This window comes from Bombina bombina, chromosome 7 (assembly GCF_027579735.1).
Source record: "Bombina bombina isolate aBomBom1 chromosome 7, aBomBom1.pri, whole genome shotgun sequence".
Classification (NCBI taxonomy): Eukaryota; Metazoa; Chordata; class Amphibia; order Anura; family Bombinatoridae; genus Bombina; species Bombina bombina.
Window position 1 is genome coordinate 136,348,931 of NC_069505.1, and position 24,528 is coordinate 136,373,458.

Below are 24,528 nucleotides of genomic sequence, written 5' to 3' on the forward strand. Positions count from 1 at the left end.
CATACATGTACATATTCTTTTTCAACAAATGATACCTAGTCAATTTAAGTGTCTTAAATCACATGCTCTATCTGACTCATTTAAAGGGAGATAAAACCCAATTATTTCATGATTTAGATAGATCATTCAATTTTAAACACCTTTCCAATTTACTTCTATTATCTAATTTGTTTTCTTCTTTTTGTATCCTTTGTTGAAAAGCATACCTAGGTAGACTCGGTAGCTGCTGATTAGTGGTTGCACATATATGCCTTATTTTATTGGCTCACCTATATGCATTGCTGTTTCTTCAGCAACGGATACCAAAAGAATTTAGCAATTTAGATAATAGAAGTAAATTGGAAAGTTGTTTAAAATTGTATTCTTTATCAGAACCGTGAAAGAAATTGTTTTGGTATTTTATCCCTTTAAGATCAGTTTAGACTTTCCTATCGTTTTAAACTGCCCTCTGTTTCTCATATGGTTTAAGAACTAGAAAATAGATGTTTGTGTGTGAACCCTTTTTTTCTTTTTATATGTGTTTAACGTATCTCTTTGGGATCTTTGTAATGTTGTGTTACAGGTGGTCCTGCAGTCTCGTGATTACAATGCTTTGTCTATGTCGGTCATGGCATTTGTGGCTATGATTTACCCACTGGAATACATGTTCCCAGTCATTCCGCTGCTGCCCACATGTATGGCATCTGCAGAGCAGGTAAGATCCACGTGTTAGTGGGATTCCTATAGCCCCTATGACATTTTTATTCCATGTTTTGCAGAGGCTCTATTTGTGTACACTGTGTTTGTTTTAAACCAATCCTTCCCCATTTTTGTAGCTCCTCTTGGCCCCAACTCCGTACATCATTGGAGTTCCTGCCAGCTTCTTCCTTTACAAATCGGACTTCAGAATGCCAGATGATGTGTGGCTAGTGGATCTGGACACTAATAAGGTTAGTGTTGCCCTCCCTAGTCTGTTTTGCTTCTCTAAAAGTGACAATACTGGATTTTTTTATTGTATCTTTCTCTAGATGTGACTTTATATAATGTTTTCCTCTCTGGGTAGGTTATCATCCCCAGCAATGCCGATCTGCTGCCTGTATTGCCAGAACCAGAGGCTTCAGAGCTAAAGAAGCATCTCAAGCAGGTGGGGCTCTTCATGAAATTCCAGGGCTACAAAATGTAGACCCCTAAACCTTGTGCTTTCAGCCCTCAGGTTACAACATATGATTCCTGCTTTAAACTGATGTTTCACCTTTTTTCTTCCTTTTTTCCCAACATTCTTTTCTTTTTTTCTTTTGTTTGTTTGCACATCTTTTCTCATCTGTCTATATTCACAATGTAAATTATTTCGATGTTTCTTCTGTTTTTTTGTTCTTCTTCATGGTAAGGTCAGCATTGATGTATGCTTGTTTTTTGTAAACAATCTGTCTTGCATGGGCACTCTGCTTTGCATGCTTGAACACTCTCTCTCTCTCTCTCTCTCTCTCTCTTCTCACTCTTTCTATTCTTGGGGTTGTATCTCTTGCTTTATTCTTCATTTGCCCTATGTAGTCTTTCTCTACATTGTGCGCACTCTTGTGCACTTTAACACTTGGCTTGTGATCTTTATTTCTGCTCTGTAAGGGGGCATTATTTATTTCTCTACTTGCCTTGCTCCCAGTCACACTTTATTTTCTTATTAACTAACTGTCTAACTTGTGCTCTCCCTTGCTGGGGTAACGCATTTCTTTCTCTCACTAGCTCACCTCTCTGCTAGATCTCTCGCTCTTCTTCCTGTGTCACATGCTGTCGCTCTTGTGCCCTTCATGCAAGGAACACTGTTTCTTTCTCTCTCCTCCTGTGCACTCTCTTGTGGTATTTTCTCTACATGCACACGCTCTTTCTCATGCTTTTGTGCTTTTTCTCTCTTGCTAATCTATTGCCCACTTTCAGCCTCACTACTCCACCTCTTTCTCTTGTGGTCTCTTTCTTTTTATGGTTTCTGTCTCTTTCCTTCTGGCTTTCTATTTATTTTTATTATGACTTTCTCTCTCCTTCAGTTTCTCATCTGTGTTTGGTGGTTGGTAATTTTTTTTTTCCCTTCACCTGTCTCTTTGTGCTCATGTGTCCGTCTTGTCTCTGATTGGCCGCTGATGTTGTAATGTGACGTCCACTCAGTGTCTGCACAGCATGTCCGTGATCACGCAGCAGCGCCTTCTCGCCTCTGATAACAAGGTTCCTGATATTCCTTTTCTCTCTTATTTTTGACTACTTTTTTATCCCAATTCACAAACTTGCATCATGGTTTTTTGTAGCATCTACCACGTTACATCTTTGTGAACATTATATAGCTGTAAGGAGGATCTCAGGGTGTCTAGTAGTGATGTATAGAGGGGTATATCTAATTTTAAAACAAGTATGGTTGTGTGTTCAAATATCTGTCTTTACATTTATAAATAAAAGACCCTGTACTTTTACTTAAAGGGCCATGATACACAAATGTTAAAACACTTGAAAGTGATGTAGCATAGCTGTAAAAAGCTGACTTGAAAATATCACCTGAACATCTCTATGTAGAAAAGATATTTTTTTTTGACCTCAAAATGTCCTAAGTATTCACAACCCACTGTAAAGGACTTCAAGCAGCAAATCAGTATGTCTGTCCCGGGACCTGCAAGGCAGCGTGCCTCATGCATGTTATTTCCCTATTCAGTTTAAGGAAGTTTACTAGGAAATCTCATGAGAGTTAAGTGAAATCTCATGAGATCAAAGTAAAAGAGTTCATGAGATCAAGGTAAAAGAGTTCATGAGATCAAGGTAAAAGAGTTCATGACCTCAGCACTGCTGATGCTGATTGGCTGCTGTTTATGGCTTCCTTTTTTAAAAAATTTTTATTTACCCATAGCTGGACAGTAACTGAAAGATAACTTTTTACAGAACACTTACTCTGGTGAGCTGAGGAAATTGTGAGGTAAAATATCTTCCTTTTTTACATAGAGATGCTAACTTGATATTTTCCAGTCATCTTTTTACAGTTATGCTGCACCACTTTCAAGTGATTTAGCATATGAGTATTATGTCCCTTTAATCCTCATTGCAAACATCATAAAACTGGAACACAGTTTCTGTCCACTTTCTTGTTTTTTAATACATTTTTCTATATTTTTGATCACTTGCTCTCTAGTTCTTTTTGTTTTCTATATATATATATATATATATATATATATATATGTGAGGATGTGAGTATGATTGTTAGGTCAAGTTTGTTTTGAGCATTTACTTACAGTATCAGTTTAAATTATACAGGCTTTGGCCAGCATGAGTCTGAACACGCAGCCCATTCTTAATCTGGACCGATTCCATGAGGGATCTGAGACTGCACTGCTCAGAGGCCCAAATGATGCACAAGGCACTCCGTCTACAGAGTTCAACCCCCTTATATATGGCAATGATGTTGATTCTGTAGACGTAGCAACAAGGTGAGTTGGGTCTGCAGTATACTCCATCATATACACATTTTAAAAATGTACATTGCTTGTGCTGATTACTTCCTCACTTATCATACTTACCAGTTGCTCTTGTGATATCCATGCTTGTTCAATCACAGAGTTGCAATGGTACGGTTCTTCAACTCCCCAAACATGCTGCAGGGTTTTCAGATGCACACTCGCACTTTACGTCTTTTTCCTCGTCCTGTTGTGGCATTCCAGTCTTCTTCCTTTTTGGCATCACGCCCCAAGGCTTCCTCCTTTTCTGAAAAGCTTTCCAAGACACAAGCTGTAGAGTACTTCGGAGAGTGGTCCCTGAATCCTACCAATTTTGCCTTTCAAAGAATACATAACAGTAAGTCTATCTCCTCTTCTTCCACATGTAAACATTTTATTGTTTCCCTCTGATTTGTTTTTTTACCCCTCTGTTTATAGACATGTTTGATCCCGCATTAATTGGGGATAAGCCCAAGTGGTATGCTCACCAGCTGCAGCCCATTCATTACCGTGTCTATGATGCCAACTCGCAGCTTGCTGAAGCTCTGAGTGTTCCACCAGAAAGGGATAGTGACTCAGATCCTACGGATGACAGGTTAGAAGTTGTATCTTCCTACATTAGATTTTTATCTTAAAGGAACACTAAACCCATTTTTTTTTCATTTATGATTCAAATAGAGCATGCAATTTTAAGCAAATTTTTAATTTACTCATTATCAATTTTTCTTAGTTCGCTTGCTATATTTTTTTGAAAAAGCAGGAATCTAAGCTAAGGAGCCGGCCCATTATTGGTTCAGCACCTGATAGGCGGCTACAATTAGAAGAAGATAGCAAGACAACAAAGAAAAATTGATAATAGGAGTAAATTAGAAAGTTATTTAAAATTGCATGCTCTGAATCACAAAATAAAAAAATTGGGTTTAGTATGCCTTTAATTACACGTCTTTATATATATTTTTTTCTTTGTCACTTATTTTAATATATCTATTCATTTTATATTCTGCTTGTTCTCTTTATTGTGTCCATTTATAATCTGGCACTGACATATTTTCTCCCTGTCACAATATTTTGACTTCCTCAGCTCTTTTACTCTTTTTTTGCGTATCACACATCTTACCGCTCAAAAACTGATCCAATGAAGTAATATGAAATCATTGCTAACATACAAACAACTAAACAAATAGTAGCACTGTGGATTCAGTAAAATAGAAGTATTGGATTCAAAATGCAAAAAAATAATACATTACTAACCTGGTGCTATCAATTCAAGAATATTGAAAATTCAAAGTAAAAAAAGTGGTAGCCAGTTATTTTATATGGGCATCCACATGTTGCTGTAAAAAGGGAACTCACACATTCTGTGTTTTAAAGATAAGTAGATACTTTCAATATAATTACATATATCGCAGTTTTAGAAAGAGTGGTGCATTTTTGTAAGACCAATAATCCTGACTATACTTTTGTTGTTGTAGCTTTTTTTCATTAAACACGAAAACATTATTTATTTGTGATCTAAATGTGTAGCCTTTATGTAATACACTGATGTTGTGTGTTCATTTTATTTGCTTCTGTTATCAAGCGTTTTTTTTTTGGGATCTGTGCCATAAATCAAAAGATGGTATATTGTCTTTGTCACACAAAGATTAGGAAGAAAAAAATAAAATGCAAGAAAAAAAGAGATTTTGTATTAGAGTGAAGGGGTCTTTAGAAGTATAGATATTTTGGGATAGTTAAAGCGATCTGAAACCCAACATTTTTCTTTTGTGATTTTAAACAACTTTCTTATTTACTTCTATTAGCAATTTTTTTGTTCTCTTGTTCTCTTTTGTTGAAAAGCAGGGATGCAAGCTTTAGGAGCTGACCCATTTCTGGAGCACTAAATGGCAGCAGTTTTGTAAGACTGTTATCCATTTGCAGGCACACTGAATGACAGTACTATTTCCTGCAATGTTGTGCTCCAGATGCCCTACCTAGGTATCTCTTCAACACAGAATATCATGGGAATGAAGCAAGTTTGATAATAGGAGTAAATTGGAAACTTTTTTTAAAATGGCATACTCTGTCTGAATCACAAAATATTTTTTTTGGGTTTCATAACCTTTTTAAATAGATAGTATAAAAGGGATAGAAAGGTCAAAATTGAAATGTGCATAGGCGCATTTCAATTTGAAATATAAGCATTTTTTAAATACATTTTCATTAGTAAAAAATGCTTCTAGTAATTTAAAGCTATTACTGAGTTTCTACGCACATATCCTGTGAGGGCCTGTGCACCAGTATTCAAAGACAAAGCCTGCTTAGAGAGCTGGCAGGGGGGGGGGGGTGTATTGTTGCTGAATATGTAATTTGTGTCATACAAGCCACTGCTAACTCTCTGAGAATTGTTTTAATACTGGTTCACGGGCCCTTTTAAAAACACAGGATATGTGCGTATGCTGCAGAAAAGCAATAACTGTTTTACTAGAAGCATTTTTGCTAATGGAAGTATATTGCATAAATGCTTTTATTTCAAATTGAAATGCACCCATGCACATTTCGTTTTTGACCTTTCTCTCCCTTTAAAATGGTATTGAAGATGCAATACAAAAGAAATGATGTGACTTAGACCTAGGTTATTTGGAATCCTACAATTTGGCAAAAGTTTATAATGTAGTTTGACGGTTGGTTCTTGAAAAATATGTTGCCTTGGTACTGCTATTACTCCTTACATTTGAATGTTGTCTTCTTTGCAGTGGGAGTGACAGTGTGGAATATGACGACTCCAGCTCGTCTTATTCATCCCTCGGAGACTTTGTCAGTGAGATGATGAAGTGTGACATTAATGGTGATACCCCAAGTGAGTGTCTTCTTGGTTTGGTGATATAGGAAATAGTGTATGTATTAGTGCAGCCGGGGTCTTATGCAACTCCTCCCGTACAGATGTGGACCCCCTGACACATGCTGCATTGGGAGACGCTAGTGAGGTAGAGTTTGATGACTTTCAGGAGTACACAGGCGTATTAGAGGAAACCGCTCTTGACAGTGATTACTCTCAGGATAACAATCAGCCTCGCTCTGGATCCAGCACAACTGCCAGCAGCAGCCCCAGCACTGTCATCCATGGAGCAAACACTGTGAGTAATGAATCATGGATACACTTTTACCATCTCTATTCTGTTATTTTCTTATCTAGCTTTCTTTCATAAGGTGGTGAAAGTCCATGAGCCTTAACGTGTGGGATTGAATTCATGCCACTAGGAGGAGGCAAAGAACCCCAAACAAGAGTTTTTAAACCCTCCCTATGAATCTGTTTTTGTTTTTTGCCAGGAGAAGATCTACTTAGAAAGGGGTGCTCAGACCTATGTGAGACCCGTTAACCCTCTCAGGCAGCAATCCCTCAGAGGGGTATTTGGAGTACTAAGTAGTAACGTAGTATTATTCTATGGGATTTCTGTCACAAGCCTTCCATGGTGTTGCAGGGACATGTTCTTAGCCGCCTCCTATTGGGTCGTCTTCATAATCCTCCAATATCCTCTGCTGTAACTTTCACAGCACTGGATGGGTTCTTTACTGGACACATTTAATATTCTTCTGGCACCATTTATACCCTGATATTCTCCTACTGTTCCTTGTTCCCTTGGCAGAATGACTGGGGGATGAGGGAAGTGGGGGAGGTATTTAAGCCTTTGGCTGGGGTGTCTTTGCCTCCTTCTGGTGGCTAGGTTCTTAATTCCCACAAGTAACAAGTAATGAATGAAGCAGTGGTCTCTCCTTCCACAGTTGGAAATTAAATTATCAGGTAAGCATTATGTATGTTTTTGCCTTATGCATACGGAAGCCATATCATAGCTGCTTCTTAGCCGCTTTCTATAATTGTAGTTGCTGCATGTTTTCATATCGCAGGGGGTGAGTCTCTGCATATCAAGAGCTTGGGATTCCTCTACTACGTTTTTTCTGGATTAAGGTTTCTTTACAGGTTTTTTTTGTCCTACCTTATTGTGATTTAAGTTATTTTACAGTTTGTCTAACACAATTTCTTATTGGTTTCTATCTGTCTACAAATATTCATTTTTTTGTGTCATTTTAACCTTTTTGCCCCTTATTAAAATTAAAGAGGGATCGTTGACAAAGACCTACATCGCTACCTCAATTTACGGTTCCAGAAAGGTTCAGTAGACCACAAACTTCAACAGATCATGCGAGACCATCTCTACCTCCGAACGGTGCCATTTGCTGAAGTCCGGCGAACGATCTTCATCCCAGCGGCGAAGCATCTTCATCCAGGTGGCTCCATCTGTATCCATCACTGGACCGGCATCTTCTTCCTCGCTGCGGAGGCGGAGCGGTCGATGCGTGGAGGTCCAAGCGAAGGTTCATCGATCTGACGCGGAGGTCCTCTTTAGGCGTTCACCCGCTGCACACAGAGGATTCGATGCAAGGTACCACGCGACAGCCTAAAGAGGGAGAGGTGTCGGGCGTGGACTAAAACTTTATTAATGTGGATGCGTTTATGGAATTAGAGAAAAGTGGTGCCCTGCTAGAAAGCAGAACTTATGAAGGCCATTGACATTGGGCTCCAGACTTCACCCTGTGGGATTGTAGTGAAATTACTTGGTGGATGACCTTGGTTCCTGTACACCTGCATGTATACCTTCTTATGCTGTTTTAACCTTTTTATCCTGTAAGTGCATTATTGTTTTTTGCGCTTTATGTGTATGTCTAATAAACACACTTGAATCAAGGTTGCGCTCTTGTTCCCTTTTCTGTTTTTCATATCTTTGTTGGCTGAAAGAAAAAGAACTCCGAATCAGTGGAGCAGCACCTAGATATCGGACACGATATTGAGTGATACCTGGGTTCATACGCTGGAACTACACGCCATACACCTCTGGAGTTTTGACTCAGCATGTATACTACTGGGAGGAACGTCGCCACAGATGAAGATTTAGTCGGCATTATCATAATACACAGAAGCTGACACAAAGCAGAGCCAAGTGAGGAGAGGTATTGTGCCTGTATAAACCCGGATCTCATTTTAATGTCTTTTGTGACACATATTGGACATTATTTTGATGAGAACTTCCAATTATCACTGATTCTCATTTGTTAATATATATTTCTCCAACATTGGTGTGTCCGGTCCACGGCTTCATCCATTACTTGTGGGAATATTCTCTTCCCCAACAGGAAATGGCAAAGAGCACAGCAAAAGCTGTCCATATAGCCCCTCCTCAGGCTCTGCCCCCCAGTCATTCTCTTTGCCGCTCTGAACAAGTAGCATCTCCACTGAGATGGTGAAGAGTATGTGGTGTTTAGTTGTAGTTTTTTATTCTTCTATCAAAAGTTTGTTATTTTAAAATAGTACTGGTATGTACTATTTACTCTGAAACAGAAAGAGATAAAGAGTTCTGTTTAAAAGAGGAGTATGATTTTAGCAGCAGTAACTAAAATCAATTGCTGTTCCCACGCAGGACTGTTGAGCCGAGAGAACTTCAGTTGGGGGGAACAGTTTGCAGACTTTTCTGCTCAAGGTATGACTAGCCATTTTTTCTGCATACAAAGAGAGAAGCGCTCTACCAGGAACGAACAACAGCTCAGTGGCTTGTTCTATGGCGATTTACCACCCGGAAGCAGCCTCTTTTAGACCAGCCATTTTTTCTAACAAGACTGTGTAATGCTGGAAGGCTGTCATTTTCCCTCATGGGGATCGGTAAGCCATTTTCTTAGACTCAGAAAGAATAAAGGGCTTATTATGGGCTATTAACTGGTGGACACTCTTAAGGGCTAAATCGATTGTTTATTTAAGTTGTTATTTAAAGTTTGAAGTAGATTTCACACTTTTATTGTCTGGGGAACGTTTTTTATCGCCAGGCACTAGTTAAGACACCTTCCCAGTCATGAAGGGCCTTTCACTGTAGTAGGCAGAGCCTCATTTTCGCGCCATTATTGCACAGTTTCTTTTGAGTGCAGTGCATGCAGCTGTATGTGGGAGGGTCTGATATCCACTGAAAACGTTCCTAGAAGACTTGAATTGGTATCGTATACCCCCCTGGGATAGGTGAAGTCGCAACAAAGGCTGTGGCTGGGACTGTAGTGGGGTTAAAATTGCAAATGGCTCCGGTTTCCGCATTTTAAGGGATAATTCCTTCATAGTTTTTCACATATTCAGTAATAAAGTGTGCCCTGTTTAACATTTAAAGAGACAGTAACGGTTTTGTTTAAAAAACGTTTTTTGTGCTTTATTAACCAGTTTAAGCCTGTTTAACATGTCTGTACCTTCAGATAGATCATGTTCTGTATGTATGGAAGCCAATGTGGTTCCCCCTTCAAATATATGTGATAATTGTGCCATGGCGTCCAAACAAAGTAAGGACAGTACTGTCACAATTAGTAAGGTTGCCCAGGATGATTCCTCAGATGAAGGAAGTAGGGATAGTTCTACATCCTCTCCTTCTGTGTCTATACCAGTTATGCCCGCGCAGGCGACCCCTAGTACTTCTAGCGCGCCAATGCTTGTTACTATGCAACAATTGACGGCAGTAATGGATAACTCCATAGCTAATATTTTATCCAAAATGCCAGCATTTCAGAGAAAGTGCGATTGCTCAGTTTTAAACACTGTAGAGCAGGAGGGCGCTGATGATAATTTATCTGTCATACCCTCACACCAGTCTGAAGTGGCAGTGAGGGAGGGTTTGTCAGATGGAGAAATTTCTGATACAGGAAGAATTTCTCAGCAGGCAGAACCTGATGTTGTGACATTTAAATTTAAATTAGAGCATCTCCGCGCATTACTTAAGGAGGTGCTATCTACTCTGGATGATTGTGACAATCTGGTCATCCCAGAAAAATTGTGCAAAATAGACAAGTTCCTAGAGGTCCCGGTGCACCCTGATGCCTTTCCGATACCTAAAAGGGTGGCGAACATAGTGAATAAGAAGTGGGAGAAGCCAGGCATACCTTTTTGTCCCTCCTCCTATATTTAAGAAATTGTTCTCCATGGTCGACCCCAGGAAGGACACATGGCAAACAGTCCCTAAGGTCGAGGGGGCGGTTTCTACACTAGCCAAACGCACGACCATTCCCATTGAGCACAATAGTGCTTTCAAAGATCCTATGGATAAAAAATTGGAGGGTTTGCTTAAAAAGATTTTTGTACAGCAAGGTTACCTCCTTCAACCTATTTTGTGCATTATTCCTGTCACTACAGCGGCGTGGTTCTGGTTCGAGGAACTGGAAAAGTCACTCAGCAGGGAGACTCCGTATGAGGAGGTCATGGACAGAATTCACGCACTTAAGTTAGCTAATTCCTTTATTTTAGACGCCGCTTTGCAGTTAGCGAGATTAGCGGCAAAAAATTCAGGGTTTGCAATTGTGGCGCGTAGAGCGCTCTGGCTAAAGTCTTGGTCGGCAGATGTTTCTTCCAAGACAAAATTGCTTAATATCCCTTTCAAAGGTAAGACTCTTTTTGGGCCAGAATTGAAAGAAATTATTTCAGACATCACTGGGGGAAAGGGCCATGCCCTCCCACAAGATAGGCCTTTCAAGGCTAAGAATAAGTCCAATTTTCGTTCCTTTCGCAATTTCAGGAACGGACCGGCTTCCAACTCTGCAGCCTCTAGGCAAGAGGGTAACGCTTCCCAAACTAAACCAGCTTGGAAACCAATGCAAGGCTGGCACAAGGGTAAACAGGCCAAGAAGCCTGCTGCTGCTACCAAAACAGCATGAAGGGGTAGCCCCCGATCCGGGACCGGATCTAGTAGGGGGCAGACTCTCTCTCTTTGCTCAGGCTTGGGCAAGAGATGTTCAGGATCCCTGGGCACTAGAAATAGTCTCTCAGGGTTATCTTCTAGAATTCAAGGAACTACCCCCCAAGGGGAAGGTTCCACATGTCTCACTTATCTTCAAACCAAATAAAGAGACAGGCATTCTTACATTGTGTAGAAGACCTGTTAAAGATGGGAGTGATACACCCAGTTCCAACTGTGGAACAAGGTCAGGGGTTTTACTCAAATCTGTTTGTAGTTCCCAAAAAAGAGGGAACTTTCAGACCAATTCTGGATTTGAAAATTCTAAACAAATTCCTCAGAGTTCCATCGTTCAAAATGGAAACCATTCGAACAATCCAGGAGGGTCAATATATGACTCCCGTGGATTTAAAGGATGCGTATCTACATATTCCTATCCACAAAGATCATCATCAGTTCCTAAGGTTCGCCTTTCTGGACAAACATTATCAGTTCGTGGCTCTCCCATTCGGACTAGCCACTGCTCCCAGAATTTTCACAAAGGTGCTCGGGTCCCTTCTAGCGGTTCTAAGACCAAGGGGCATTGCAGTGGCACCTTATCTGGACGACTTTCTAATTCAAGCGTCGTTTCTTTCCAAGGCAAAGGCTCATACAGACATTGTTCTAGCCTTTCTCAGATCTCACGGGTGGAAGGTGAACGTGGAAAAGAGTTCCCTGTCTCCGTCGACAAGAGTTCCCTTTTTGGGAACAATAATAGATTCGTTAGAAATGAAGATCTTCCTGACAGAAGTCAGAAAGTCAAAGCTTCTAAACGCTTGTCAAGTTCTTCACTCTATTCTGCAGCCTTCCATAGCTCAGTGCATGGAAGTAGTAGGGTTGATGGTTGCAGCAATGGACATAGTTCCTTTTGCTCGGATTCATCTAAGACCATTACAACTGTGCATGCTCAAGCAGTGGAATGGGAACTATACAGACTTGTCTCCAAGGATTCAAGTAGACCAGATGACCAGAGACTCACTCCGTTGGTGGTTGTCCCAGGATCACCTGTCTCAGGGAATGAGTTTCCGCAGACCAGAGTGGGTCATTGTCACGACTGACGCCAGTCTATTAGGCTGGGGCGCGGTCTGGGATTCCCTGAAAGCTCAGGGTTTATGGTCTCGGGAAGAGTCTCTTCTCCCGATCAACATCCTGGAACTGAGAGCGATATTCAATGCTCTCCGGGCTTGGCCTCAACTAGCGAAGGCCGGATTCATAAGATTCAAGTCAGACAACATGACGACTGTAGCTTACATCAACCATCAGGGGGGAACAAGGAGTTCCTTGGCGATGAGAGAGGTATCCAAAATCATCAAATGGGCGGAGGTTCACTCTTGCCACCTATCTGCAATCCACATCCCAGGAGTAGACAACTGGGAGGCGGATTATCTGAGTTGTCAGACTTTCCACCGGGGGAGTGGGAACTCCACCCGGAGGTGTTTGCCCAGTTGACTCAATTATGGGGCATTCCAGACATGGATCTGATGGCGTCTCGTCAGAACTTCAAGGTTCCTTGCTACGGGTCCAGATCCAGGGATCCCAAGGCGACTCTAGTGGATGCATTAGTGGCGCCTTGGTCGTTCAACCTAGCTTATGTGTTTCCACCGTTCCCTCTCCTTCCCAGGCTTGTAGCCAGGATCAAACAGGAGAAGGCCTCGGTGATTCTGATAGCTCCTGCGTGGCCGCGCAGGACTTGGTATGCAGACCTGGTGAATATGTCATCGGCTCCACCATGGAAGCTACCTTTGAGACAGGATCTTCTAGTACAAGGTCCATTCGAACATCCAAATCTAGTTTCTCTGCAGCTGACTGCTTGGAAATTGAACGTTTGATTTTATCCAAGTGTGGGTTTTCAGATTCAGTAATAGATACTCTGGTCCAAGCCAGAAAACCTGTGACTAGAAAGATTTACCATAAAATATGGAAAAGATATATCTGTTGGTGTGAATCCAAGGGATTCTCCTGGAGTAAGATTAAAATTCCTAAGATACTCTCCTTTCTCCAAGAAGGTTTGGATAAGGGATTGTCAGCGAGTTCTCTAAAAGGACAGATTTCTGCTTCATCTGTCTTGTTACACAAACGACTACCAGCTGTGCCAGATGTACAAGCTTTTGTACAGGCTTTGGTCAGAATCAAGCCTGTTTACAGACCCTTGACTCCTCCTTGAAGTCTAAATTTAGTTCTGTCAGTTCTTCAAGGGGTTCCGTTTGAACCCTTACATTCCATAGATATCAAGTTACTATCTTGGAAAGTTCTGTTTTTGGTTGCTATTTCTTCTGCAAGAAGAGTTTCGGAATTATCTGCTTTGCAGTGTAATACACCCTATCTGGTATTCCATTCAGATAAGGTTGTTTTGCGTACTAAGCCTGGTTTTCTTCCGAAGGTTGTTTCCAACAGGAATATTAACCAGGAAATAGTTGTGCCTTCTTTGTGTCCGAATCCAGTTTCAAAGAAGGAACGTTTGTTACACAATTTAGATGTAGTTCGTGCTTTAAAGTTCTATTTAGAAGCAACTAAGGATTTTAGACAAACCTCATCTTTGTTTGTCGTTTACTCTGGTAAGAGGAGAGGACAAAAAGCTACGGCTACCTCTCTCTTTCTTTCTGGCTGAAAAGCATTATCCGATTGGCTTATGAGACTGCCGGACGGCAGCCTCCGGAACGAGTAACACAGCTCACTCCACTAGAGCTGTGGCTTCCACATGGGCCTTCAAGAACGAGGCTTCTGTTGATCAGATATGTAAGGCAGCGACTTGGTCTTCTCTGCACACTTTTGCCAAATTTTACAAATTTGATACTTTTGCTTCTTCGGAGGCTGTTTTTGTGAGAGAGGTTTTGCAAGCCGTGGTGCCTTCTGTTTAGGTAACCTGATTTGCTCCCTCCCTTCATCCGTGTCCTAAAGCTTTGGTATTGGTTCCCACAAGTAATGGATGACGCCGTGGACCGGACACACCAATGTTGGAGAAAACTGAATTTATGCTTACCTGATAAATTACTTTCTCCAACGGTGTGTCCGGTCCACGGCCCGCCCTGGTTTTTTAATCAAGTTTGAAAAATGTCTTTCTCTATACACTACAGTCACCACGGCACCCTATAGTTTCTCCTTTTTTCTCCTAACCGTCGGTCGAATGACTGGGGGGGCGGAGCCTGAGGAGTGGCTATATGGACAGCTTTTGCTGTGCTCTTTGCCATTTCCTGTTGGGGAAGAGAATATTTCCACAAGTAATGGATGACGCCGTGGACCGGACACACCGTTGGAGAAAGTAATTTATCAGGTAAGCATAAATTCTGTTTTTATATTTATTATCTATATTATTGTCTTTGGGGATCTTTAGCGCATAACGTGTTTTTATACTTGTACAAATATTCTGGTACTTAATGGAGCCTAATAAATATGTCCCCCCTATAACATTTAATGATCCTTTACAAGGGAATTCAGTTTATGAAATTGCTCAGATTTTGGGTGTAACATTTTTGAATTTCTCTTACATATGCACTCTGTGACTTATGTCATGCCTTCCAATCAGTCTGCTTCCTTTTTTCCTGTAAGGAAAGCAAATTTGGAATGTAAATACAAAACTATGTTCCCTATTGGATGACTTAACCATGTACCATCTATTGAGGATTGCTTAAACAATAGGCATATAGTCTATATCTGCTTATAATCGGTATTAGGATGCCTTTCTTACTATAATTAAGTTTACAGTGTAGATAAACACTTAGTTTTTGGTCATATGTTCCTAATCTTAGAAGCTATGTGATCACAAGTTTAGTCCTTGATCTCTAGTTTTTGATTATCTATTATGAATGTTATTGAAAATATTTTTATATTGAAATGTATTTGAATGTGCATTAGTTTCTTTTAAGCTATGCATACATTAAATGAATGTATAGGGTTAAATCCTAGCCATTTGTTTTTAACCAATCAGGAAGTGATGCATTTTGCTTAAATAGTTTTCACATTACAGTTATTAATCTACGATTACGGTCTGCTAGACCGAAACCGGTCAGACGTTTTTTTTGCCATGGAGGAAACCTACATGTCTCCTGTATGATGTTAACTTTGGAATAAAGCAAGATTCTTTTCAAGGCTTCGTTTTGGAACTCTTTATTTTGTATTATTAAGTGGACAGTGGGGAATCCAGTCCTTTAACCGAAGCCCTTGCCCTATGGGAACTTCTACTACTTTCATTAAAGTTTTTCCCAAGCCGCTGATGTCAGCCTGGAGAAGAGTTGGTTCCGATTGGAGGGTAAGACGTCACATGTCGGCAGACAGAGCGTAAGCATCAGCTACCTGAAGGAATAAGATCTTCCTCTCTAACGCTGACATCACGCTGCACATCACATGACTACACCAAGGAACCTACGCTGTACACTGATGCCAGGTGAGTAAAGCTTCCAATGCACACGGATATTGCTGGATCTCGTATACACTGGATTTGTTTCTGCTCTCTCCCCTCACACTGATTCCTGCTCCATAACCGCTGACTGGGCAAACGGTATTTATGTTTGTTTATACAACATCGTTTAAGTAAGCAGTGCTAGCTTAGGGGCATATGAGAGTTTATGCAGGGTTTCCTGTTATAAATACTTGAAGATATAAACAGCAAGTTTGAGTGCATTTTCCTAAGTCTCACCTGGTACATGGGACATAACTCTTGCATTATGGCTGTTTGCACCATTAAGTATTATCCATCCTTTTTACTGTTCCACATAAAGGGGGGGGGGGGGGGGGGCATTTTTGATCTTTTCTGCATTTAAAGATCTTAAACAAATTTCTGAGTTCCTACTTTGAAAATGTTTACCAATTGTACTATCAATTGTACTATCTTACCTCTAGTACAACAGTGTCAGGTCCTGTTGTCCATAGATCTGAAGGATGCATTCCTTCATTTGCTTATTCATTTGGATTATAAGTTTTCCTCAGGTTCTCCTCAGTCTGGGTTGGCTACCTCACCCCGAATATTCAGAAGACTTTTGGAGCTCTATTGGCACTGAACTCATGGTAAAATATATCTCCTTATCTGGATGACTTTCTTGTTTAGGCTCTATCTCTGCCTTTGGGTGTTTCTGGTGTTTCTATGCAGCTATGGTTGGAAAATCAATGTGCCAAGGAGTTCTGTCTTCCATTACCAGGGTTGATTTTCTGTCAGTATCCATTGATTCGGTATCATGTGCCTGTCTCTCATTGAACCACACAAGCTTAATTTACAGAGGGCCTGTATCTGTCTTCAGTTCTCTGTCCACTTCACTGTAGCTCACTGTATGTAGATTGTTGGTCTGAGGGTAGCTGTCTCAGACATGGTTGCTTTTGCTCGTTCTCTACGTCCTTTTCAGCTCTGTTAATTAAAACAGTAGATGGGGAATTCTCTTGTTTAGATCGGAAGATTGTTTTAGATCTCACAGTAGAGAGATCTGTATCCTGGTATATAGATAACCATTCCTTCGGCCATCCATGTCAGCTGTTTGGGGAGTTTGCAGAGCCCAAGGAGTTTGGTTTCCTCATGAGGCGAGGTTGCCAGTACACATCTTGGAACTCTGGGCTTTTTTTTCTGGCTTTCCAGTCATGGCCTCTTCTGAAACAAGTAGATAACATTCACTTCTTGTTAGTCTCTGTCAGAGATGTGGCGTACATTGATCATAAGCGAAGGTTTTAAGATCCTTTAGCAATGAGGGAAGTTCCTTGGATCTTGACCTAGGCAGAACTCAATTAATGTTCTGTGTCAGCGATCCACATTCCAGAGGTCATCAATGGGATACAGGGTTTTAAAAGTTTGTCTACAGGCAACTAAGGATTTCAGTCAAGACAGGGTCAATTTATTTGTCCTTTTCTCTGGTCTTCATAGAAGACAATACTGTTTTACCTTACAATTTTGGTTAGTACAGGTGATTTACAAAGTTTTCTTTGTGGAAGGGTGGTCATTCCCTAATCGTATTCAGACCATTCCACTTGACCATTTTCTATTTCTTGGGCCTTTAAAAAAATTCTTCTGTTGAACAGTTTTGCAAAGCTGTGACTAGGTCATTATAACACTCAGCAACTACATTTTGTCTTTTGATGTATTTGCCTCTTCAGAGGTTGTTTTTTGTTAGGAAAGTCCTTCAGGCCTCAGTGTCTTCCGAATAGGAACTGCCATTTTTCTTTTGTCTCACCCATTTTCTTGTGGACTCCACAGCTTGGGTATTTGATACCACACGTTAATGCTTGTGTACTCTCCCCACCTTATGAAAGAAAACTTCTTTTATGCTTACCTGATAAATTCCTTTCTTTCATGGAGGTAAGAGTCCACGAGACCCGCTTCGTTCATTCTTTATTTTTGGAGGCAGATTTTTTGCTTGCCTTTCCTACCTTTGTTTCCTTTCCTCTGCTTGGCTGTATGATAAACTTAGATTCCCAGGTAGGTGGGCGGGTTTAAAAGCTCTTGTTTGGGGTTCTTTGCCTCCTCCTAGTAGCAGGAATTCAATCCCACATGTTAAGGTTACTGGACTCTCACCACCATGAAAGAAAGAAATTTATCAGGTAAGCATAACTTATACTTTCTTGTGCTATTGTTCAAATGATAAGTCTATACTGGGAAGCTATTCTCAACTAATACACTAATGATTTTCTAAAGGAGTACTATATCATATGGCCTGTTATGGATTATATTGTTTTTAATCCCTTAATGTATGTGAACGTTGTATTGTACTCCTGTCTATCATACATGTTATATGTATTCATGTCCTTCAGTTGTCTTTTGCAGTAGACAACCTTTGATTGTTAAATGGCTTTGCTTGCTGTGATTGGTTTTGCAGGAATCGGCTGACTCTGCAGAGCCCGATGACAAGGTTTTAGGAGTATTACAAAATCACCTCCCCACTCTGGCGCCCACATTTAGCAGGCTTGTCATGGATAGACGTGAGAGCGAGTCATCTGTATCAAGCGCAGATTCACGGAGAAGGGAGTATGACAACCCTTACTTTGAGCCTCAATATGGATTTCCACCAGAAGAAGAAAATGAAGAGCGAGAAGAAAGCTACACTCCCATGTTTAACCAGAACATGAACGGTAGTCGGTGAGAGTTTTTGTATATGTATCTTGTTGTAAAACCACAATACTCTGTCTTCATTATTAATAGCCAACTTGACCTAGACATTACAAATGCCATGAACGATTAGCATATGTGTGGACAACTTCAGTAGAATTCTACAAGTGCATTTGAAGCAAGGCAAAATATTTTTATACCTAACACAATAGAGGTACTGCAAAGAGAATCAATGCACCTTGCCTAGGATAATCTACTGTATGGATTTACCCAGATTTTTAAATCAAAATCCTCTCAGTGTTAATCATAAAAAGTTGCTTGCTTAAAACATTTTATATAGAATATTATTTTAGGACATTTTAAAACTCGCACATAAATTGTCTTGAGCTCTATATATTTGGTGTGCCCCTTTTTACAACCCTCTCTATTGTGCTGGCATTTGTGTAGCCTCCGTTTTTCTCCCTGCCGATTGATAAACCTGTTGCACTTCTTTTTGTTGTTTCAGCTCCCAAAAGCCTTTACTCCGACCCAATAGCCTGAAATTGGCAAGTGATTCTGATGCAGAGACAGATTCCAGAGGGAGTTCACCCACTTCAACAGTGTCCAACAATAGTAGCAATAATGATGGATTTGGGAGCATCATGTCTTTTGCCAGTGCGTATCCTGCTTTTTTTACTGAACAGAAACACTTCAAATACAAATTTTGGCTTGGTCAGGTTAATTTTTTTCCTGCTGTGTATTTTACATAAACCAGCTTGCTGTTTGATAGCTTAGCAGACTTGTGATTAAAAGTGTGATTAGATACTGTTTTTTTTTTTTGTAATAATATTTTTATTGAGGACATAACTTACAAATTTCCAAAAATAGAGTGCAAAACAGATCAATGACATACACAACAATTCACATATACATCGTTATTGTATTACCATAAATACAGTAAAATTACAGAGTATCAGTATGAAATATAAGAATTAGGGTAAACTTTATAGTATGTTGTAGGTTACATTTCTCAGTATATGGCTAGATGTGGTTTCAATTAGGCACTTATTATCTGTACTATCCTCATTTTTAATTTTATTTAGAGAAGGTACAAAAAACAAAGGTAACCCCTACTTGCAGGTGTCAAGGCTTATGAACATAAAATCCCCTTAGAAGAACTAATGGCCTCTCTTGGACCTTTAACAGTAGCGTGTATTAATAGGGGGTATAGTAGGGGTCACTTATAAACATTTGTATGCAGGGCCACTTTTGGACCCTTGATAAGTATATATAATAGTGTGCTGATAATTATGCAAACATATTTGTGTGTATCATAGAATTATAAATATTATAAACGTTTTGAGTAATATAAGAGCACAAGTGAGTAGCTTAGAGATATATTCAGATTAGTAGCTGTATTTTAACCAGAGATAAGCAAATTCTCAGTGGAATATTACATAAAGCACAATATCAGAAATATTTTTAATGCTCAGTACATATGGGTATAGTATCATAAAGAATTCCCCTTCCAATTAAAATTTTCCTTATGGGTTTCAATAGGCGACTTATGAGCCTAACCTAAGCTTTATCAGTTAGGAAAGGGAAGAGTGAACTTGAGGCATCTCTCTTGTAACTCAGTAGGCCACTTTTGAGCCTAGTCTAACTATTGATAAAATATGAGAGAATAATGATATAGCCACTTGTGTGCCTAATTTATTGGGGTGTCTAGAAGAGAAGGAGTTAACGGATCTTAAACGTAAAATTTACATATTGAGATCTCTGGTTTCTACAAACTTTGTCTTTAAACTACATGACAAACATAAGTTGTTGAGAGGCAGAAGACCTGGGTTAAGATTTTAAGGCAGCAATCCTTGCAGGCCACACTTGTAGAGATTAATTAAAGCGTTAGTGGTTAGTGCCCATTAAGCCAAAATAGCATTTTTGAGGTCAGGCATTGATGTTGGAAGAGAAGGTCTGGCTCTCAATAGACATTCATCCAAAATGTTCAGTGGGGTTACGGTCAGGGCTCTGCAGGCCACTCGAGTTCCTCCACAAATTTATCAATCCATGTCTTCATGCACAATGGCGCAGTCATTCTGGAACGGTAAAGCGCCTTCTCGAAACTGTTAGTACAAAATTGGAAACACCCAATAGTCAAAAATGTGTTTGAATCCTGTAGCATTAAGATAACCCTTCACTGGAACTAAGGTGGTTTATGGGATGGAAAATCTTTCATGATTCCTTACACAAATAATTATTAGTGAATGGATTAGTAGAGGTAGCCAAAATATTTTTATTAATCTTAGATGTATCTTCTAAAAGCATAGGTACACTAATTTAATAGTTGTACAAAGTATCCCAAAGTAGTCCTTGGAATACAAAATAATTAAGTTTGGTAACACAGTCAAATATTAAACTTCCTTACGTGTTTAGTGAGAACGGAGTCCACTTCATCAAAGGATAAAATCTGTTGCCATCCTGCCTCCCTACTTGTTGCGCTCTGTGCTAATCCAAACTAGTTTTCTTTTTCTCATTATATATATATATATATATATATATATATATATATATACACACACACAATATATAATGTTATTATTATTATATGAAGCGCCACCATATTCTGCAGCGCTGTCCATGGATACAGTTCATTTAAATAAAACAATAATATAAAACTTCTAAGAGACCGGACAAAATTTACAAACACATACAGGAAGAATTGAGGGCCCTATTCCCGTGGGAACTTACAATCTAGAAGGGTAGGAGGTTGAGAAACAGGAGATGAGGACTGCAAGATTGAGAAAGATGTTAATGCAGAGTTAGATGAGGGAAATGTTGTTAGGTAACAGAAATATTATTGAGTTGGGTGGTAGGCTTCTCTGAACAGAAAAATCTTCAGTGAGCATTTAAAGGAAGAAAGATTAGGACAAAGCCTGACAGCACGAGGGAGAGTGTTCCAGAGTGTAGGTGCTGCACGACAGAAGTCCTGCAGTCTAGCATGAGAGGAGGTGATAGTCGCAGATGCAAGGAGCAGGTCATTGTTGGATCTTAGTGGGCTGGAGTATACTTGTTGATTAGAGAGGATAGGTAGAGGGGAGCAGTGTTGGTGAGCGCTTTGTATGCAAGGGTGAGAATTTTTAATTTTATTCTGCTGTGTATGGGGAGCCAATGAAGGGACTCGCAGAGAGGTGCAGCAGATACAGAGCGATGGGAAAGGTGGATCAGCCTGGCAGAGGCATTTAGGATGGATTGAAGGGGGGGAGAGGTGTGAAAGAGGAAGGCCAGTAAGTAGGTTATTGCAGTAGTCAAGTCTGGGAAATAACAAGGGAGTGGATTATTTGCTTTGTGGTGTTAGCGCACAGAAAAGGTTGAATCTTGGAAATGTTGCGTAGATGGTTGCGGCAGGATGTAGAAAGCGATTGGATATGGGGGGCGAAGGATAGATTTGAGTCAAGTGTAAATCCGAGGCAGCGGACTTGGGGCAATGGGGAAATGGTGATGACGTCAACGGGGATAGATATATACATTGACAAGAGGCATATGTGTGTAGCCACCAATTGCTTGCTAGCTTCCAGTTGTGTGTTGCTGCACTTGAGCCTAACTAGGTATGCTTTTCAACAAAGGATACCAAGAGCCCAAAACAGATTTAATAATATGTGTAAATTAGAAACTTAAAAACTGCATGCTCTGTATGAATCATGAAAGTATAATTTTGAGTTTACTGTTGCTTTAAGTTTATTGCAAATTGCAGGTGTATAGAACAGCTGTGTACATAGCTAGGTTGACATGTATTTTACTTGGGGATTTGATTCTATGCTCTTTCTAGAGGAGCATTCTAAACTTTGTTTGTAGTACTCCATTTTGAGTTCTTTCAATGTCTTTAAATGCTTTCTGTAGGTAACCTCTACAAAAGTCACAGCAGTACCTTCAGTTTGTCAAACCTGACACTTCCAAACAAGAGTGGACGAGATAAGGCAACCCCCTTCCCTAGTCTAAAAGGTATGTTCCTCCTCTGGGTGGGTAAAATACGTAGGGTAATAGGTTTTCCGCTAGTCTGATAGGTAAGTACATCAAGTGCAGCCCTGGAAAGATGTAGATGAGAAGCCACTAGTCTGTCAGGTAGGTACTTCATCTGTAAATGTGGGTTAAGCTGCTTTTTGTGTGTGTGCCGTGTGTGTGGGACATATTCCATTAACCATTCCATTGTGTTCATCTCTTTTCTCTTAGTTGTATGTGGGTAGGGTCTGCCTGTACTGTGGGGGTTGGGGAGATCACTGATTTTTACCATTCCCTTTAATTGCTGCATGTTCTTTCCACTGGGGTCAAAGATCAGCTTGAGGCGACTGGGGAGGTTGGGAAAGGTTAATAGATCTTCTGGATGATCTTAGATGTTAGTAGTGAAAAAAGGTTAGTACATGTAGTGTGTGTATGGAGAATATGGCTAATTAGCATTATATAGTAAATTTGTGTCTGTAAAGTAGCTCTTGTTTTTAAGTAAATCTAGTAAAGTATGTCTTATTAGCCAATCAAATAATGTGGTTCGATGACTTTAAAACTTTTTAGGATTAGGAACTACAGTTTGAGATACTGTCTAACTAATTTAGGAGGATGTGCATTTCCCATCCTTCTTTTTTGTCGTACATTAATATCAGGTACACATCATTGAGATCGCAAGTTTATTTTATTATTTAGATTGATGTCGTACTTTAGATTATTTCTGCCTTCTTCAGAATATTGCAGTGCAGAAGGCACTTCTAATTTCACCTAGCCATACATTAATGGAGCAGAAAAGCCTCTTAGATTTGCCCCATACAGATTATAGCTCTATCATGCTATACATTGGTTCACACAAACAGATGGCACAGCAATGCAGAAAAACAGCATGAGTCCTCCTCAAATCCACTTAGTAGTGTTGCACTAGAGCCCATGAAACTGTGTTCCTGCTTGCAACCATGTAGTACTGCAGCACAAGACCCAATGAGACTGTGCTCCTCCTCATACATGGGCAGTAATGTTGCACTAGACTGTGCTCCTTCTCATACATGGGCAGTAATGTTGCACTAGACTGTGCTCCTCCTCATACATGGGCAGTAATGTTGCACTAGACTGTGCTCCTCCTCAACCATGCACATTAGTGTTGCATTTGAGCCCATGAGACCGTGTTTCTCCTCACAACCATGTAGTAGTGATCCTCCTCAAACATGTGCAGTAGAGCAGCACAAGAGCCCATGAGACTGTGCTCCTCCTGAAACACGTGCAGTGGTGTTGCACTAGAGCCCCTCAGGTTGTGTTTCTCCTCACAACTATGCAGTAGTGCAGCACAAGAGCCCATGAGACTGTGTTCCTCCTCACAACCATGCAGTAGTGCAGCATAAGAGCCCATGAGACTGTGTTCCTCCTTGCAACTATGCGGTAGTGCAGCACGAGGGCCCACAAGACTGTGTTCCTCCTCGCAACCATGCAGTAGTGCAGCACAAGAGCCCATGAGACTGTTCCTCTTCAACAACCATGCAGTAGTGCAGCACAAGAGCCCATGAGACTGTTCCTCTTCAACAACCATGCAGTAGTGCAGCACAAGAGCCCATGAGACTGTTCCTCTTCAACAACCATGCAGTAGTGCAGCACAAGAGCCCACGAGACTGTGTTCCTCCTCATAACCATGCAGTAGTGCAGCACAAGAGCCCATGAGACACATGCAAACTCCTACCACAGTATGCTCTGATGTAAAGGCTCCAGGTTTCATCAAAGGATACCAAGAGAAATACATTTGACGTTTTTTTTTATCTTACTCTGAATCATGAATTTTGACTTCCATGTCCATTTTAAAGCTGTTTATGTTGATTTTCAAGTGAATAGGAAGTACAAGTCTTTAAAAGGATATGAAACCCAAATTTATCTTTCATGATTCAGATAGAGAATACTATTTTAAAAGTTTCTTATTTAGTTTTATTTTCATATTTGCGTTGTTCTCTTGTTATTCTTTGTTGAAGAGATACCTAGGTAGGTAGCGTGCATATGCCTGGAACACTACATGACAGGAAATAGTGCTGCCATCTAGTGCTCTTGCTAATGTATAACATTATTGCAAAACTGCTGCCATATGGTGCCGCAGACACGTGCACACTCCTGAGTTTACCTTCCGGCTTTTCAACGAAGAATAACAAGAAAACAAAGAAAATTTGACAATAGAAGGAAATTGGAAAGTTGTTTAAAAGTGTATGTTCTATCTGAATCATGAAAACCCCACTTTTTTTTTTCTTTAATGATACAGATAGAGCAGCAATTTTAACTAACTTTCTTATTTACTCCAATTATCAAT

The 24,528-nt window shown here is 40.2% G+C and overlaps 1 protein-coding gene across 1 annotated transcript in view; it reads left to right on the top strand.

The window, feature by feature from the left end:
- The window catches only part of MADD (MAP kinase activating death domain), a 372,537-nt gene that overhangs the window by 73,613 nt on the left and 274,396 nt on the right, over positions 1 to 24,528 (top strand). The window contains exons 5-15 of the mRNA XM_053720335.1: positions 563 to 694; positions 816 to 929; positions 1,043 to 1,123; positions 3,265 to 3,437; positions 3,566 to 3,801; positions 3,882 to 4,038; positions 6,176 to 6,279; positions 6,363 to 6,556; positions 18,001 to 18,260; positions 18,736 to 18,884; positions 22,107 to 22,208. Coding sequence (XP_053576310.1) covers positions 563 to 694; positions 816 to 929; positions 1,043 to 1,123; positions 3,265 to 3,437; positions 3,566 to 3,801; positions 3,882 to 4,038; positions 6,176 to 6,279; positions 6,363 to 6,556; positions 18,001 to 18,260; positions 18,736 to 18,884; positions 22,107 to 22,208 — 1,702 coding nt within the window. The remainder of the gene's footprint in view (positions 1 to 562; positions 695 to 815; positions 930 to 1,042; positions 1,124 to 3,264; positions 3,438 to 3,565; positions 3,802 to 3,881; positions 4,039 to 6,175; positions 6,280 to 6,362; positions 6,557 to 18,000; positions 18,261 to 18,735; positions 18,885 to 22,106; positions 22,209 to 24,528) is intronic.